The following is a 17,497-nucleotide window of genomic DNA, read 5'->3' as shown; positions in this document are numbered from 1 at the left end:
GGTTCACGTCTACTGTGGTAACTGTGGGTGACTTACTAATTTAGGAGTACGTCTACCATGGGAACTGTGGGTGATTTCCTAGGTTAGGTTCACGTCTACTGTGGTAACTGTGGGCGACTTAATAAGTTAGGAGTACGTATACAATGGTAACTGTGGGTGATTTCCTAGATTAGGTACACGTCTACTGAGGTTACTGTGGGTGACTGACTAGGTACAGGATAACACATACCGAGGTAACTGTGGGTGATTTAAATTACTAGGTAAGGCTTACGTCTACTGTGGTAACTGTGGGCGACTTAATAAGTTAGGAGTACGTATACAATGGTAACTGTGGGTGATTTCCTAGGTTAGGTACACGTCTACTGTGATAACTGTGGGTGACTTACTAAGTTAGGAGTACGTCTACCATGGTAACTGTGGGTGATTTCCTAGATTAGGTACACGTCTACTGAGGTTACTGTGGGTGACTGACTAGGTAAGTAGTACGTCTACCAAGGTAAGTGTGGGTGACTGACTTGGTAAGGCGAATACGTCTACCTTGGTTACCTTTCGCGACTTACTAGGCAAGGAGTACATCTGCCGTGGTAACTATTGGTGACTAACTAGGTACCGTGGTAACTGTGGTTGACTTACTAGGTAAGGAGTATGTCTACTGTAGTTGACGTTGTTGACTTACTAGGTAAGAAGTATGTCTACTGTGGTTACCGTTGTTGACTTACTAGGTAAGGAGTATGTCTACTGTGGTTACCGTTGCTGACTTACTAGGTAAGGAGTATGTCTACTCTGGTTACCGTGGTGACTAACTAGGTTAGGTGTACGTCTACTTTAGCTACTGTGGTGACTTACTAGGTTAGGTATACGTCTACCGTGGTTACCGTGGGTGACTCACTAGGTAAGATGTATGTATACCGTGTTTATATTGATCCTTTGGAATTCCAAATAAGAGAGAAAAAAAGAGAAGCACGTATAGATTTAAAAAAAAGTATATAATATGTTTTATATGAACTGTGAAAGATGGAAATATCTAAAAGAAAAATGATATGGATGAATTGTTAATAAGTTAAGCTTCTCAGCACGAGAAAGATCTGATACAGAGCGTCCGGGACGATGTTCTTGTGTAAAACAATCCAGACATCATCCTTAGGTTTGGTTTGGTTTGTTTTGGTTTGGTTAAGTATTGTTTAACGTCCTATGGTCATTTAGAGACGGCCTACCATGTATGCAAGATACATGTGTGTAGTGTATGCGTGTGTTTTGGAAGGTTGCGTTGTGTTCGGATTTGTCTCTTTGTGATAGCGCAGAATTGATGCCGAATTTATAGTGCTACCTCACTGAAACATACTGCCGAAGACACCCAGCAGGACACCCAGCAGGACACCCAGCTTACTATCATGACCGGTAACATTAAACCGTCAACGGGCAAACCAGTCGTCCCACTCAAGAATTGCTGAGCGTTAAGCAGGAGTAGAAACTATCATGTTTACAGACTCTGATATGTCTCAGCCAGGGGACAGCACCCAAAGACTCCTCACAGGGGCGAACGCTCAAATAAAGGCAAAAAGTGAGGCATTGTAAAGGGAGAATTAAGAAGAAGACATTCGTTTAGAAAGAAGAGAAAAGATAAGATCCTAAATTTAGTCGCCTCTTACTATCATGCAATGGGGACAGCAGGTACAATTCTTACGCCCTACCTGCATGGACTTATCCTTAGGAGCCACTACTGTAAAATGGAGTATACATCAGTGGAAGAGAACTCCCAAATGATCGAATGGGAGAGCAGACCATGTTTTACTTTTCCAATATCCCCTTTATGCCAAAGAAAACACCGTTTCTGAACGCATCAATCACCATGCTTTACTTCTAGCCTTTCGTTGAATCTTTACATAATACAACAACAGAAATTCAAACATCCAATATCATGATACCTTTTGTCGACTTAAAATAGGAAATAACCTGCAATTTGTAAACATGGTGTCGGCTGCCGATGTCTCCACATATGCACACTATAAGGTGAACATAAATAACCATATTGCCTGCCAGCTTCTCTATCTACGTTTACGTCAACATGCAAACCCATGCGCGTACCCAGACATACGCAGACTTTTATTGCACGCAAAAAGTGATAATAAAAATACTGTGTGCTACCAGTGTTCCATAATATTCATTCCTCGAAGTATATGTGAGTATTGGTTTCCAGTCGCGAATCGTCTTTTTCCTTTGTTGAATTCAACATGAATCTAGGTACTGACCGGTTGCTAATGAAAGACAGTCTGTGTCCTGTTTCAAAATTTCCATGAGAAGACTAAAAACTCCATTAATATTTGTAGTTTTTCTTCGAATGATTTATTTGGTGGAGTCAAAGTAACTAACTACGGATTACAAACAGGTATTTATCAGCATGTAAATCTCATTTGACTCTCACTCACTCATCACGCGGAAGGTCTCACTGATCCTGGCATTACATGAAATGTATTTTTTTTCCGGATTTAATGGTCGACTTAAGAAGATAAGTTTTAAACCTGAAATATCAAAGGAAATTCAAAGGACTTTACACTTAAATTGGTAAAATGTCACAGATAGTTACGTTTGAAATAAAGTTGTCTCCCCTTTGTCATGATCTGAAAGTTAACAACTGAACATTCCTCGAAACACTGGTGAGGAATTGTCCACTTAAACATGTTATAATGACACAGACTATATTTGTATGAGAATACGATGTGTACAAATCTTGATAAAAAATTAAAACAAACAACATTTTACATGAAACTTTATTAAAAATGCAGATCGCCTTTGCAGCTTATGTCTAATCCTTGCAAAATGTAATCAACATAACTATCAATGGTTTCTTTCTATAAATTTAATTGACATGACATACAGAAGAGAGGTAACACGGCAAACATAGGTAACCTTTGTATGTCGATTTAATCTTACGAAGGTACAGTTGTTGATAATCGAAGATCAGCGGAGGAATATTCATCCTAAAATGAAAAATGAAATGTCAGATATATGTAATACAGCACTTTTTAAATTCATATAAAGGGATGTGATTCGTGATATTATTCAATGATAGCCTTTGGCTCAGGTCGATACCACGTCATAATTCTATTTTCAGAAACACCCAGTCCTTCAACAAAAATCACGCGCTCCAAGTCAATATCGATTTTATCGGTGGACATGTGATGCACTTCTGGCCAATCACTTGACGGGAATAATATAAAAACTAAATAATCCAATGTAACAATCACAAAATTAAAGTATATCACACACACACACAGCATATATTGTAATGATTGAGAAACAGTTTTAAAATCATGTATTCATATTCATATGTAAGAACCTATAAAACTATGACTACTTAATTCGCCTTTCTTTAAACCTACATTCACTTAAAGCCCTGTTATTTGAATTGGAAGATCACGATACTTACCTAGGGAGAAATGACAATTTCACCAGAAGCTACTAAAGCTGTAAAGCAATTTGAAAATAATAATCAATATGAGTTACTTATGAACTGACACACTGTAAACAAGTGATAGATATTGAAATGCAATAATGGAAACATCTTCTCGCAAGTATAACCTTCATATTTTAACGTTAAATAACACTGTTTATATTCCAATTATAGAATAGCTACTGCAAGAGTTAAACTTATTGTTGAAAAAAAAACCTCATATTATGATATGATATTATAAATATTTGATTTCGAATGTATTTACCATAGAATTCGTCACAAAGGTTGCAGCTTAAAGCACAATTGGCTATGGCGAACTTTTTAGACAATGGGTCTGCCGTGTTACATATAAGGGGCACGTATTTGCTACAGTAACCCGATTTGTCATAATCTTTGCACGGGAACGTTGTAGTACTCGCTAACATGGACGCTACAAAAACAAAAATAGATACAAAAAATTAGCATCAATAAATTTTCATTTGAGAGTGTTTGTTTTCCATGATTTATTTTAAAAACAGTTGACATCTTAAAATAATAAATATTTGAAATTCATTGATCAATAACTTCATGAATTTTGTTACTAGAAAAGTCTAGTATGTATAGGTACAGATCTTACTGATATCTAGGAAATCAGAAAAAAACAATATATTTATATATGCACCAGTCAAAATTTATGAAATAGATTAGATTAATATCAATAAGTATACGGTTATTTGTAACTTACCTGTAGTTACATTCATTCCTGTTGCTGCAGTCGTGATTGGCTGAGAGCTGTTGGTAGTTGCCATTGTCTGAACTGGTGCCATTGTTGTTGTGGGTGGTACTGCAGTCGTTGGCATTGCTGTTGTCGGTAATGTTGAAACTGGACCTAAAATGCAATGCAGTGATCAATAAAATAACAGACTATAGAACTAAAAGCTTCAACGCGTATACCAATAACATCCGTATACAAGATGTATATCAGTAATATTTCGCAAGGAAACATTGTTAGTTATATATAGTAATTCTCGAAGAAATATAGTAGCCAAGCAACAATCAAATAATATTTACCACTCGGAACAATACTCTCTTAGCACTGTTGCCAAAGGAAAATATTATTATAAAATGTTTTTTTAAGAATTCGAGTTATGCTTTCAATAGCATCTTGAAATTGTACTCAACAGTACACGCCTAGGAAAATAATACTCATCTAGGAGTTGAGTACACACACAGGAGTAAAGTACCTGTCTGTGAGTATGACACACGCTTAGGAGTATAGTACCCTACTCGGAGTAAAGTACACACCTAAGGGCATAGTACACACCTAGGAGCAGAGATTGGAGTATAACACCAACCTTTGAGAATAGAACACACCTTGGAGTATAGTATTATTCTAAAAGTAACTATACAGACCTAAAATGAGAATTATATTTATTCTTTTTTAACTTTAAACTTTTCAGCTCATCAGTGTACTTGTAACAATATAAAATACATTGGCAGACACTGCAAAACGCAGTGGAGAATGAACAAAAGATTTGACACATTTAAATGTCATTATATCATAGTCTTCCTCAATTTAGTGGCATCATATATATATTTGCTAAACCTGGTTATTTCTTTTACATTTGTTGAGCACAGTAATTGTATTAACTTAAGAACAGATGGTTTTCTCCAGTAATACATTTTTATACACTTTGAGAATTTACGCCTATGCGTATAGAAAACACCTAATAGTAAATATCCCATGTAGGGGTACATTGTATGCAAGTAGTAATTGTCTGTAAAAAAAGCAATAGTATCGTATTGTCATAGTAAAGAGCCGTTGACTCTCACCTGAAATGAATGACCATACAATGACTATATTAACGGCCAGTGGCTATGCTATACTTTATTATGTGAATAATGGCAAATGATTATACTGATTTAGTCTAACCTAGATATAGCATATACATGTAAGTTTATCAACATCACTTTATAGGAATTAATTTCCTAAGGATACGATAAATTCTGCATACATAGTATATATTTTTGGACGTTACGTTATGTCACAACTTACCATGTTGACAATAATCTGTGTCGCAACAACTTCCCTGGATCTGTCTCTTCCTCCTACCGACGGCAGGGCCACCGACTGGTATACCGAAAAATCTGTGACATTGCTGAAAATATTATTTGAAAAGTTCCTGTTTGCGGTATGTTAAATAATGTCAACAATCATGTTAAACACGCAAGTGTAAAATATTAATTGAACAGTAAATACATTTTGTTTATGGCGTTCTAATTTAGGCGAAATTCTATCACAGTTTGGGATTCTGTGTCGCTCATGAAAATGTTAAACCTTTTGTTTTAATGTTTACTTTCGCTCTTGTTCAGTTGAAGACAAGTTTGTCCTTGTGCGAGGAGATGTTTTTTTTATATTATTTTATCACTTCAGAAGAACAAGTGGATTATTCCGCAATATACTAACGTGTATGAGAGAAGGATTGCCCATTCAAAAATGTAGTGAAGGTTATTCTGCTTAAGAGTCCATTTTCTATACTAGTGCTATACTCATGCATAGGGATATACTACTTATCTAAGTCCTTAACATAAACATTATTTAAGCAAACATTACAAAAAGAGTTTTCATGAGTTTATTCTAGAAATAAACAATGACATCATACTTACGGTCGTGTTCATACACCCAAGTCTGTAATCAAGCTCAAAGTTAGCGCCGAATGTTTCCACCGTCACGCATTGCTACAAGGAATTCATTACTTTGATAAGCCATTGTATCGAAATTTTACAGGTCGTAACGTACATATAATTACTTATAATTCCACAAATGGTTTGATGTAAGACTTTCTAATATTCCAAATATAGAGTAGTGTGACCGCACAACGTACCGAAAATAGTGTGCGCATATCGTGTATACATCGTCTGCACAACTGTGCGATTTAACAATCGTTCGCCCCGTTGTACGCTTCTCTCCGCATAAGTGTGCGATTTGATACAACTGGTTGATCAATATTATGGAATAAAAAATATCCGGAAGGCCCCCATGAAATAAGGTACACTGTATGCATTGATTTCTCATCACAATAATTAATATTATATTCAATTTTACAATGCGTGTTTAAACAGTATTACAGTGACCGTTGGATAGTCAATCATGGGTTTGGCTCCAAGGTAACATTTATGCTATAATGCATATTCACCAATTAACATGAGGTAACTTTTAACAGAACAACATAAAAACTAATACTCGAAATACCTGTCCTTTCATGCATGTTAACGAAGCCAAGCAGTCTCTTTTATCCTGTACCGCAGGGCAGTTGTAACACTTTCCTGTAGAATAATGATTGTTGTGTTACTTTCACAGTAGCAAAGCGAACATATTTACTACACAATTACAACACAATCACACCTATCAGACACACAGATAAAGAATATTTAATACACTTAAAAAACTCGTTTTTATAAACACATTACACATTGCCTATCTGTAAGTAGTCTGACATAAACACATTACACACTGCCTATCTAGATAGGCAGTGTGTAATGAGTTTATGTCAAAATACTTATAGATAGGCATGGTGTAATGTGTTTATGTCAAACTACTTACAGATAGGCAGTTTGTAATGTGTTTATGTCAGACATATTTACAGATAGGCAGTGTGTAATGCATTTATGTCAGACTACTTACACATTGCCGATCTGTAAGTATTCTGACATATATACATTACACACTGCCTATCTGGAAGTAGTCTGACATTAACACATTACACACTGCCTATCGGTAAGTATTCTGACATAAACACATTACACACTGCCTATCTGTAAGTATACTGACATAAACAAATTACACACTGCCTATCTATAAGTATTTTGACATAAACACATTACACACTGCCTATCTGTAAATATTTCTGACATAAACACATTACACACTGCCTATCTGTAAGTATTTCTGACATAAACACATTACACATTGCCGATCTGTAAGTATTCTGACATAAACACACTACACATTGCCTATCTGTAAGTATTCTGAATAAACCCATCCACACTGCCTATCTGTAAGTAGTCTGACATACATACATTACACACTGCCTATCTGTAGTTAGTCTGACATAAACACATTACACACTGCATATCTGTAAGTAGTCTGACATAAATCCATTACACACTGCCTATCTGTAAGTAGACTGACATAAACACATTACACCCTGCCTATCTGTAAGTATTTCTGACATAAACACATTACACACTGCCTAACTGTAAGTATTTTGACATTAACACATTACACACTGCCTATCTCTAAGTATTTTGACATAAACACATTACACACTGCCTTTCTGTAAGTATTTTGACATAAACACATTACACACTGCCGATCTGTAAGTAGTCTGACATACATACATTACACCCTGCCTATCTGTAAGTATTTCTGACATAAGCACATTACACATTGCCTATCTGTAAGTAGTCTGACATAAACAAATACACACTGCTTATCTGTAAGTATTCTGAAATAAACACATTACACACTGCCGATCTGTAAGTAGTCCGACATAAATACATTACACACTTCCTATCTATAAGTTTTCTGACATAAACACACATTACACACTGCCTATCTGTAAATTCCCTGCAATAAACCCATACACACTGCCTATCTGTAAATACCCTGAAATAAACCCATACACACTGCCTATCTGTAAATACCCTGACATCAACCCATACACACTGCCTATCTGTAAGTAGACTGACATAAACACATTACACCCTGCCTATCTGTAAATACCCTGACATCAACCCATACACACTGCCTATCTGTAAGTAGTCCGACATAAACACATTACACACTGACTATCTATAAGTATTTTGACATAAACAGATTACACACTGCCGATCTGTAAGTATTCTGAAATAAACACATTACACACTGCCGATCTGTAAGTATTCTGAAATAAACACATTACACACTGCCGATCTGTAAGTATTCTGAAATAAACACATTACACACTGCCGATCTGTAAGTAGTCCGACATAAACACATTACACACTGACTATCTATAAGTATTTTGACATAAACACATTACACACTGCCGATCTGTAAGTAGTCCGACATAAATACATTACACACTGCCTATCTGTAAGTAGTCCGACATAAACACATTACACACTGCCTTTCTGTAAGTATTTTGACATAAACACATTACACATTGCTTATCTGTAAGTATTCTGAATAAACCCATCCACACTGCCTATCTGTAAGTAGTCTGACATAACCACATTACACATTGCCTATCTATAAGTATTCTGACATAAACACATTACAAACTGCCTATCTGTAAGTATTCTGACATATACACATTACACACTGCCTATCTATAAGTTTTCTGACATAAACACATTACACTCTGCCTATCTGTAAGTAGTCTGACATAACCACATTACACATTGCCTATCTGTAAGTAGTCTGACATAACCACATTACACATTGCCTATCTATAAGTATTCTGACATAAACACATTACCCATTGCCTATCTGTAAGTATTCTGAATAAACCCATACACACTGCCTATCTGTAAGTAGTCTGACATAAACACATACACACTGCTTATCTGTAAGTATTCTGACATAAACACATTACACACTACCTATCTGTAAATACCCTGACATAAACCCATACACACTGCCTATCTGTAAGAATTCTGACATAAACTCATTACCCACTGCCTATCTGTAAATTCTCTGACATAAACACATTGCGCACTGCGTATCTGTAAGTATTCTGAAATAAACTCATTACACACTGCCTTTCTGTAAATACTCTGAAATAAACACATTACACACTGCCGATCTGTAAGTAGTCCGACATAAACACATTACACACTGCCTAACTGTAAGTATTTTGACATTAACACATTACACACTGCCTATCTGCAAATACCCTGACATAAACCCATACACACTGCATATCTGTAAGTATTCTGACATAAACTCATTACACACTGCCTATCTGTAAATACTCTGACATAAACACATTGCACACTGCCTTTCTGTAAATACTCTGACATAAACACATTACACACTGCCTATCTGTAAGTATTCTGACATAAACTCATTACACACTGCCTATCTGTAAATACTCAGACATAAACACATTGCACACTGCCTATCTGTAAGTATTCTGACTGCTAAGAAGTTTTCATTTCGTTTTGGCTCCTGCTCATACATTCATAAATACTTTGTATAATTGTTATTTACAATACCTTCACACATATATTGCATTTTGTACGTACTGCATGTTTGACAAGACGTTGCACACAGCTTGTTCGCCACACAGGTTGTGTTACATATATTGGGGTCAGACTGCATTAGAGCGGCACAGAAGTTTGTATCTATATCCTGTTCACTGCATATATTCTCATTCAACGAGCCGTCAGGATCTGATAACAATTCAAATTTGAGAAATCCATTAGCAATACGATCAATACGGGTTATTGAGGACGTCACTATCACATGCGTGTGCATTGAGACTAGACATTCTATGTTTATTTCCATATACTGACGCACAATTTTTTTTCACAAGACTCGATAATATGTCTAACAAAAAAAATTGATCTGGATAAAGAATCTATTGAATTTCTGACCGGTAAGCTGAATCCAATGTTTTGTTTAAAATGGTATGGTAAAGAATCTATTGAATATCTGACCGGTAAGCTGAATTCAATGTTTTGTTTAAAATGGTATGGTAAAGAATCTATTGAATTTCTGACCGGTAAGCTGAATCTAGTGTTTTGTTTAAAATGGTATGGTAAAGAATCTATTGAATATCTAACCGGTAAGCTGAATCCAATGTTTTGTTTAAAATGTTATGGTAAAGAATCTATTGGATATCTGACCGGTAAACTGAATCCAATGCTTTGTTTAAAATGGTATTGTAAAGAATCTATTGAATTTCTGACCGTAAGCTGAATCCAATGCTTTGTTTAAAATGTTTGAATATGGTTTGCAGTAACTCTGTTTGACTACCACACTAGTCGGACAATTCATTGATGAGGATTCAATGGTGTAAGAGAAGATTTGAGGGTAGCAAGTTTGACTTACATACAGGGCGGACGTTCGTTGGTGGGGAGGGATCCACTGGTCTGAGAGCAGGGTTATGGTAGTTACACTTGTCATGGTCACAGCAACCTCCTTTTAATGTATATGCTCTGTCGTGAATCGACCTCTTGGTATTGATTATGCCAAATATGCTTAAACATCTCTGTGGTTGAAAAAAAATGTGTAAATATTTCACTCGTATCAGAAAATACGCCGATATTTTCACAAGTGCTTCGCACTCGTCAAAATATTAGCGTTCTTTCATATTCGTAAAAACAATATATGATAATAAACCGGAAAACATGAAATACACTTTTTATATCAAAAATATATCGGTTGAAAATAAAAAACACATTACATGGAATTTATCTAAATAAATATCTGAGCTGTCTAATCTCGATTAGAATAATACTCTTTTAAGATTTTTGTTGTTGTTGTGGTAATTAGATAATTCCATATTAGGGAATACACCTGAAATCCTTGCACATCTTATATTAAGATAATAATACAACTCGAATAACATGCATTGAGTTAATTATCAAAATAGCAAAGGGAAAATATAGCAAAAAACGTTTTCGGAAAAATAAAGTTTCAATGCAATAGATAATCACAAAAACACCCTTGTGACAATGTAAGATTGTTTTTTAATTATCTAAGGGGTGTTGAGTGAAGAAGGTGGTAACCAAAATAAAACTTTTACCATAGAAATAAGAGTGTATCTTATTTCCCAGATAAATATTTTACTCACATTAACATCAGCACAGCCGGATTGAAATAAGGGTAAAAAGTTGCTGGTCAGCTCTTGCACCGCAACACAATACTAGGTATAAAAAAGCATATATACACATTTTTATAAGGTATATGTAGTATACCAGAATTTATATCATTGACATTAAGTTTCGTATCATTCAATAAGATAAAGTCACATGATAACATAATTAAAACAGGTGTGAAAGAGGATTTGTATATTCGTTATCTAAGATTTACTTACAATATTACTTCTATATGGTTTATCTATCGTATATTGTTCTTTCGCTACAAGCGTTTTCTTTCCAAAATCTTTCGGATTAATTAGCAAGTAAAACATCTTCCGAAAATTCCATAAATAATTTTGAAAATTACTAGATTAATATAGCATATTCTAAAAGAGTATTAGTAATAAATAAGATCAACTAATGTAGTACTGGGAAACATGGGCTCTTCAAGCATACTTACTCACAAACACACATTCAAGTCAGTAGAGATGGATGCACAATAGGCTTCACACACATTTGTGTAGCATAGCATTCAATTTAAACACTAAATCAACACATACCTTACATCCATTACATTATGTATGCATGTACCATCATCCATTCCTAATATATTACATAATGTTAAACCATGTAACTACCTACATTTATGTAATATAGTACATGTATGTAAAAACAATGTACCTCTCCATACGCTTTGTAACCCTCATTACCTAATATACGACGTGAGTGTCAAACCATGTGCCTACTCATACATAATGTAAAACCATATTCTAACTTATATGTACTTCATGTATGTAAAACTATGTAACAACCTAATGTGTTTATGTTAAACTATGTACCTACCTAATGTATTTATGTTAAACCATGTAACTACCTAATATATTTATGTTAAACCATGTAACTACCTAATATATTTATGTTAAATTATGTAACTACCTAATATATTTATGTTAAACCATGTAACTACCTAATATATTTATGTTAAACCATGTAACTACCTAATAGATTTATGTTAAACCATGTAACTACCTATTTATGTTAAACTATGTAACTACCAAATGTGTTTATGTTAAACCATGTAACTACCTAATGTGTATATGTTAAACTATGTACGTACCTAATGTATTTATGTTAAACCATGTTACTACCTAATGTGTATATGTTAAACTATGTACGTACCTAATGTATTTATGTTAAACCATGTAACTACCTAATGTGTATATGTTAATCTATGTACCTACCTAATGTATTTATGTTAAACCATGTAACTAACTAATGTATTTATAATAAATCATGTAAATACGTAATATATTTATGCTAAATTATGTAACTACCAATGTATTTATGTTAATCTATGTAACTACCTAATATATTTATGTTCAACCATGTAACTACCTAATGTTTTTATGTTAAACCATGTAACTACCTAATATATTTATGTTAAATTATGTAACTACCTAATATATTTATGTTCAACCATGTAACTACCTAATGTTTTTATGTTAAACCATGTAACTACCTAATGTATTTATGTTAAACCATGTTACTACCTAATGTGTATATGTTAAACTATGTAACTACCTTATGTGTTTATGTTAAACCATGTAACTACCTAATGTATATATTTTAAACTATGTAACTATATAATGGATTTATGTTAAACCATGTAACCACCTAATGTATATATTTTAAACTATGTAACTACATAATGTATTTATGTTAAACCATGTAACTACCTGATGTATTTATGTTAAACCATGTAACTACCTCACATAGCATGTAGCACCACGTAAGAACACCATAGTAAATTATATAGTAATCACTAGAAATACTTAGCAAACATTTAGTCAGTTCAGGATTCATCAACTGGACTAAAAGTATACGTAACAAGAATGCAATTCGATAGTATTAATTATGTGTCCGGATAACGTGTAGAAATACAACAAAAGGAAAGGGTTCGTATAAAACTTTTTATTTAACGTAACATATTTGTAGTTTTGGATATTACAGCTAATTTATTTTTAACTAGTTTTAATTAAGTCGACAAACCCATTTACCCACCTCAAATAGCATGCAACGTAATGTTTTCTTTTCGAATGCACTGTATCTCATTGCATTAAGTTACCTCGTTTAAACATTAATCTTTGACTAAAGCATGTCAATGATAGAGAGTGGGGGTGGGGGTGGGGGGAGGTCTTGATTAATTCTGTAGATGATTTAGATAAAGGCATCTTACTGGACCGTGATTCATATTTGTATAAAATGTTTCGTTTCGTGAATGTGTCCAAGATGATAGAGGAGGAAATGGGAACATGAAAACTAACTATTAACCCTTTCACCCCTATGTAACTTTAGTAGACTATACCATGCATTGATATGGAGGGTTCACTATGGTCGTCAGTGCTGGAAGGGTTAAGACATTGTTATTGTCCTTTATTATTATCATAATTACTTTTTCTAAGTTTAACTGCGATCCCACTGGCGTTCTAGTGATCCCTTCAGTCACAATGTAGCACAAAAGGCTGAATTGAAACTGGTTTCTTTTGAATTTTCTAATATCACACCACATGTGTATATAATGTACAACCAATTTTGGAGGGTGTGGGTGGAGGTGGGGATGATGATAGACGATACTTGTGATTTCAGGCTGCATTGTCCTAACCATATACCATAACAAGTGTTTGAACTCAAAACAATTCAATTTTTGGAACCCATTCCATATGCATCTGTTAAATTTGTCCCGACTCATGTTAATTGTCACACGTGTTTCTGTCCCATACAATATGTAGCATGTATACCCAGGCACTTCATGTAAGCTAACCCGTAAACGTTCATCAAATATACTGTAACGCATCTACCTTCTTCACGTGACTGTCCCGCAGATATTTACCTCATGAAAAACTACCCCATGCACCTACTTCATGTTATCATCAACATGTATATATACCTACCTCATACCATTCTCGATATACAGGGGTTACGCTCACTTTCGCTCTCTACACCCCTGTAATATGTCGTAGCAAAATTGAAGGCTCAGTGTGCGCCACCTTGTTGATGAGACGAGAAGATTAGTTCGATCCTTTGATAAACATCAAAAGTATCTCGCGGTCATGTAACGGTAAAATTTGACAGGCTTTGAAGTCGGGCGTCTCTCCTTTGTAATCTTCAAAGAACAGGTATTATCCTAGCAATTGGTCAGGTTTTTTTTTTACTTGAGACCGATTAAACAGCTATCTTCGTGCCTTCCATTTTGCTATGACATATCCCAGGGGTGTAGAGCGCGAAAGTGAGCGTAACCCCTGTATATCGAGGATGAAGTAACCCCTGTATATCGAGGATGAAGTAACCCCTAGATATCGAGGATGACCTCATACAATCTGCAAAGCATATCGTATCTTCTTTGTACCTTAAACGGTTACATACCTCATGCACACTATTGCACTGAACAGTTTTGTTACATTCCTCGGGATAAAGTTCATCTTTACAAGTGTAACAGGTAAGTGCTGAAACAAAAATATCAACCAATAAATTTCAAGTTTGATAAGGTGATCAAAAACGAGTTTTAACAATTCAGTGAAAATGTGTCTCCTACTTACGACAAAGTCCACATGTCTTCCGGCAGAGGTCAGCTATGCACGGTTCGGAACACATGTCTTTGATCGTTCCCATCAGAGACGTGCATGCTGCAGCGTCTTTGTCTTCACACGTGTCCGCCACCACTCCGGTAGCAACTAAAGTGAAAAATACACATTTTATACTACCCTTTTACATTAGATGCATTATCAAAATCTCCGGTACACAAACACACAAGCACGCTTACACAACACACATGGAGACACGTCCACAAATGACCTTAGCTGTTAATAGAACGTTAAACAAAATATAACCAAACTGAAAGGTTTAAACTACTACAAAAACAAAATTTCTATTCAAACAAATGCCTACAAAACGCCCTTAAAATAGGACATATGTTTGAATTATGTTTCCAACAAGCAGATATAATAATTCAAGGTTCTTTTATACCGCTTTATCACAACCTAGCTCGTAGGTCGTCTCAAAGCGGTTCACAAATTGCTATCCGTGGTTATAGGGCCTTTGCAATCAGCCAATATCTTTCTAAACTCTCTGGTGAACATACAGCCGGTGCTGCCATTTCAACCATTCAACAATTCCAGCACCGCCCAACCACGTACTTATTTACAGCTGAGTAGACTGAAACAAGGGGAGTAAAGTATCTTGCTCAAAGATAGAACACAGTGCCGTGACATGACTCGAGGCCACAACCCTTCGGTCACGAGCCCAGCGTCCTACCACTACACTATCGGGCCTCACACTATACGTCTCTGCAACAGGAGTGCCTTCAAATAATCAAGACGATTATTTTTGTTCTAATAACAAATAAGATTTTATGATATATGTTTGTTGTTTTTATTTCATTACCGTCAATCTGTTAAATTAATACGATTGTAAACTGCCTGTTTGTACAAGTGCTGCGTGTTTCATTATATCTGTCAATCTCATTCTAAATTTACGTTCGCGAAATAACAAGCATAAATTTTAAAAAGGCAGTTTTTTGGTTTTGGTTATGTATAGAAACATATCGTTACATTATCATTGTTGTTGCTACTTACTGATAACAAGGAAAATTGCTGTAGCAGTATACATGTCCAGGAGTATGTGCAGAAAGAATTCGGAAAGGCAGTCAAACGTCTCGTGTAGATCGTGTGAACAATGGCATGTGGGTCTTTGTCAGTAATGTGACGTCACTCGACCTCCGTTCTTAGTGTATGCTAAACGCCTTGTCAAGTTATATCGTGACACAATTAACCTTATTATATCTACTCAAAACATTGGCTACCTGACGTATCTTTACGACTTGTTATTACATAAGGAAAGATAACAATGTCGTGCTAGAGTTTATTGATTTAGTGTCTCCTTTCATCAAACTTTTGTTATTAATTACAATAATTGATGAAACGAACATTACGGATTTTGCAGTTGCGATGCATCATCCCTTTTGTTGTTGTGGTGTTATCTATTCCGTCTTTGCGTATTGTAGAGTTATCTTCTCTTGAGAGCAGGGATTGATTGTTACGTCATTGGTTCGTGTGAGAAAATTACGTCGTTTTCTCAAAAATTGATGACGTTACTCTCACAGACAAATGACGTAACAATCATTACCTGCTCTCAAGAGAAGATAACTCTGCAATACGCAAAGACGGAATTGTTGTGACTGCAGTTCAAGTTTACAACGATGTAGGGCCACAGATGTACATCTACATTAGGTCTGAATATCAACTTTATCAGCAGTAAATAAAAGCCATGTTGGTCTTCACGGTGCGCTGCCAACTTTATAAATATACATATCAGTTAGTACAGGATTGGCTTTCGACCTCTCAGCAAACAGTTCTGATTGACCCTGTGCTCACAACCATAAGTAAAGGTTACATCGAGGACCATTGCAAATCGATAAATGATATATATCTTATTAAAATGTACTTTTTCAGCAGTTGATAAAAGCTATGCTGGTCTTCACTGTACGCTGCTAACTTTATAAATATACTTATTAGTAAGTACAGGATAGGCTTCCGACCTCTCAACAAACAGTTCTGATTGTACCGATACTCATCAACATAAGTAAAGGTTGCATCGACGTTCATTTAAAATTATTATATGATATTTATCTTAATGAAATGTATATACTTTTTCAGCGAGCCGTCGGAATTGGAAATAAGCCAAAACAAAAAACAAAACAAAAACCCACCAAACCATGTTCATTTACAGTCAAGGTTAAGTGCAATTATAAGTTATAAGTCATTTTTTGGCTATTCCCCTAGTGATAGACTTTTAAAGTTATATTATATAATCTAAGTAAACAAGTGTAAGGGAACTTCTCATTGATGTTTCTGTGTGTAAGGGAGCTTATCATTGAAGTAATTAAGTGTAAGGGAACTTCTCATTGATGTTTCTGTGTGTAAGGGAGCTTATCATTGAAGTAATTAAGTGTAAGGGAACTTCTCATTGATGTTTCTGTGTGTAAGGGAGCTTATCATTGAAGTAATTAAGTGTAAGGGAACTTCTCATTGATGTTTCTGTGTGTAAGGGAGCTTATCATTGAAGTAATTAAGTGTAAGGGAACTTCTCATTGATGTTTCTGTGTGTAAGGGAGCTTATCATTGAAGTAATTAAGTGTAAGGGAACTTCTCATTGATGTTT

General features: G+C 35.1%; 1 protein-coding gene across 1 annotated transcript; it reads right to left on the bottom strand.

Moving 5' to 3' along the window:
• Positions 1 to 2,760: 2,760 nt before the first annotated feature.
• On the bottom strand, positions 2,761 to 16,024 carry LOC110450742. The gene is made up of 13 exons (XM_021498425.1): positions 15,913 to 16,024; positions 14,878 to 15,012; positions 14,705 to 14,784; positions 11,275 to 11,346; positions 10,530 to 10,689; positions 9,722 to 9,868; positions 6,684 to 6,757; positions 6,098 to 6,169; positions 5,487 to 5,589; positions 4,176 to 4,319; positions 3,717 to 3,881; positions 3,428 to 3,465; positions 2,761 to 2,978 (listed from the first exon to the last, which is right to left on the bottom strand). The coding sequence occupies exons 1-12, from the start codon at positions 15,944 to 15,946 to the stop codon at positions 3,428 to 3,430; spliced, it is 1,224 nt and encodes a 407-aa protein (XP_021354100.1). The 5' UTR covers positions 15,947 to 16,024; the 3' UTR covers positions 2,761 to 2,978.
• Positions 16,025 to 17,497: the final 1,473 nt, after the last annotated feature.

This window comes from Mizuhopecten yessoensis, unplaced genomic scaffold, assembly GCF_002113885.1.
Source record: "Mizuhopecten yessoensis strain PY_sf001 unplaced genomic scaffold, ASM211388v2 scaffold5459, whole genome shotgun sequence".
In the NCBI taxonomy this organism is placed as follows: Eukaryota; Metazoa; Mollusca; class Bivalvia; order Pectinida; family Pectinidae; genus Mizuhopecten; species Mizuhopecten yessoensis.
The sequence above is the reverse complement of the archived record's forward strand: the minus strand, read 5'-3'. Positions and strand labels throughout refer to the sequence as shown.

Coding starts and splice junctions, on each gene's coding strand:
- LOC110450742 (XM_021498425.1), bottom strand. CDS start 15,946: ATGTATACTGCTACAGCAATTTTCCTTGTTATCA. Junction 9,869..10,529: donor AACGAACGTCCGCCCTGTAT/GTAAGTCAAACT, acceptor AATTGTTATCAG/ATCCTGACGGCTCGTTGAAT. Junction 6,170..6,683: donor TAACATGCATGAAAGGACAG/GTATTTCGAGTA, acceptor AATTCCTTGTAG/CAATGCGTGACGGTGGAAAC.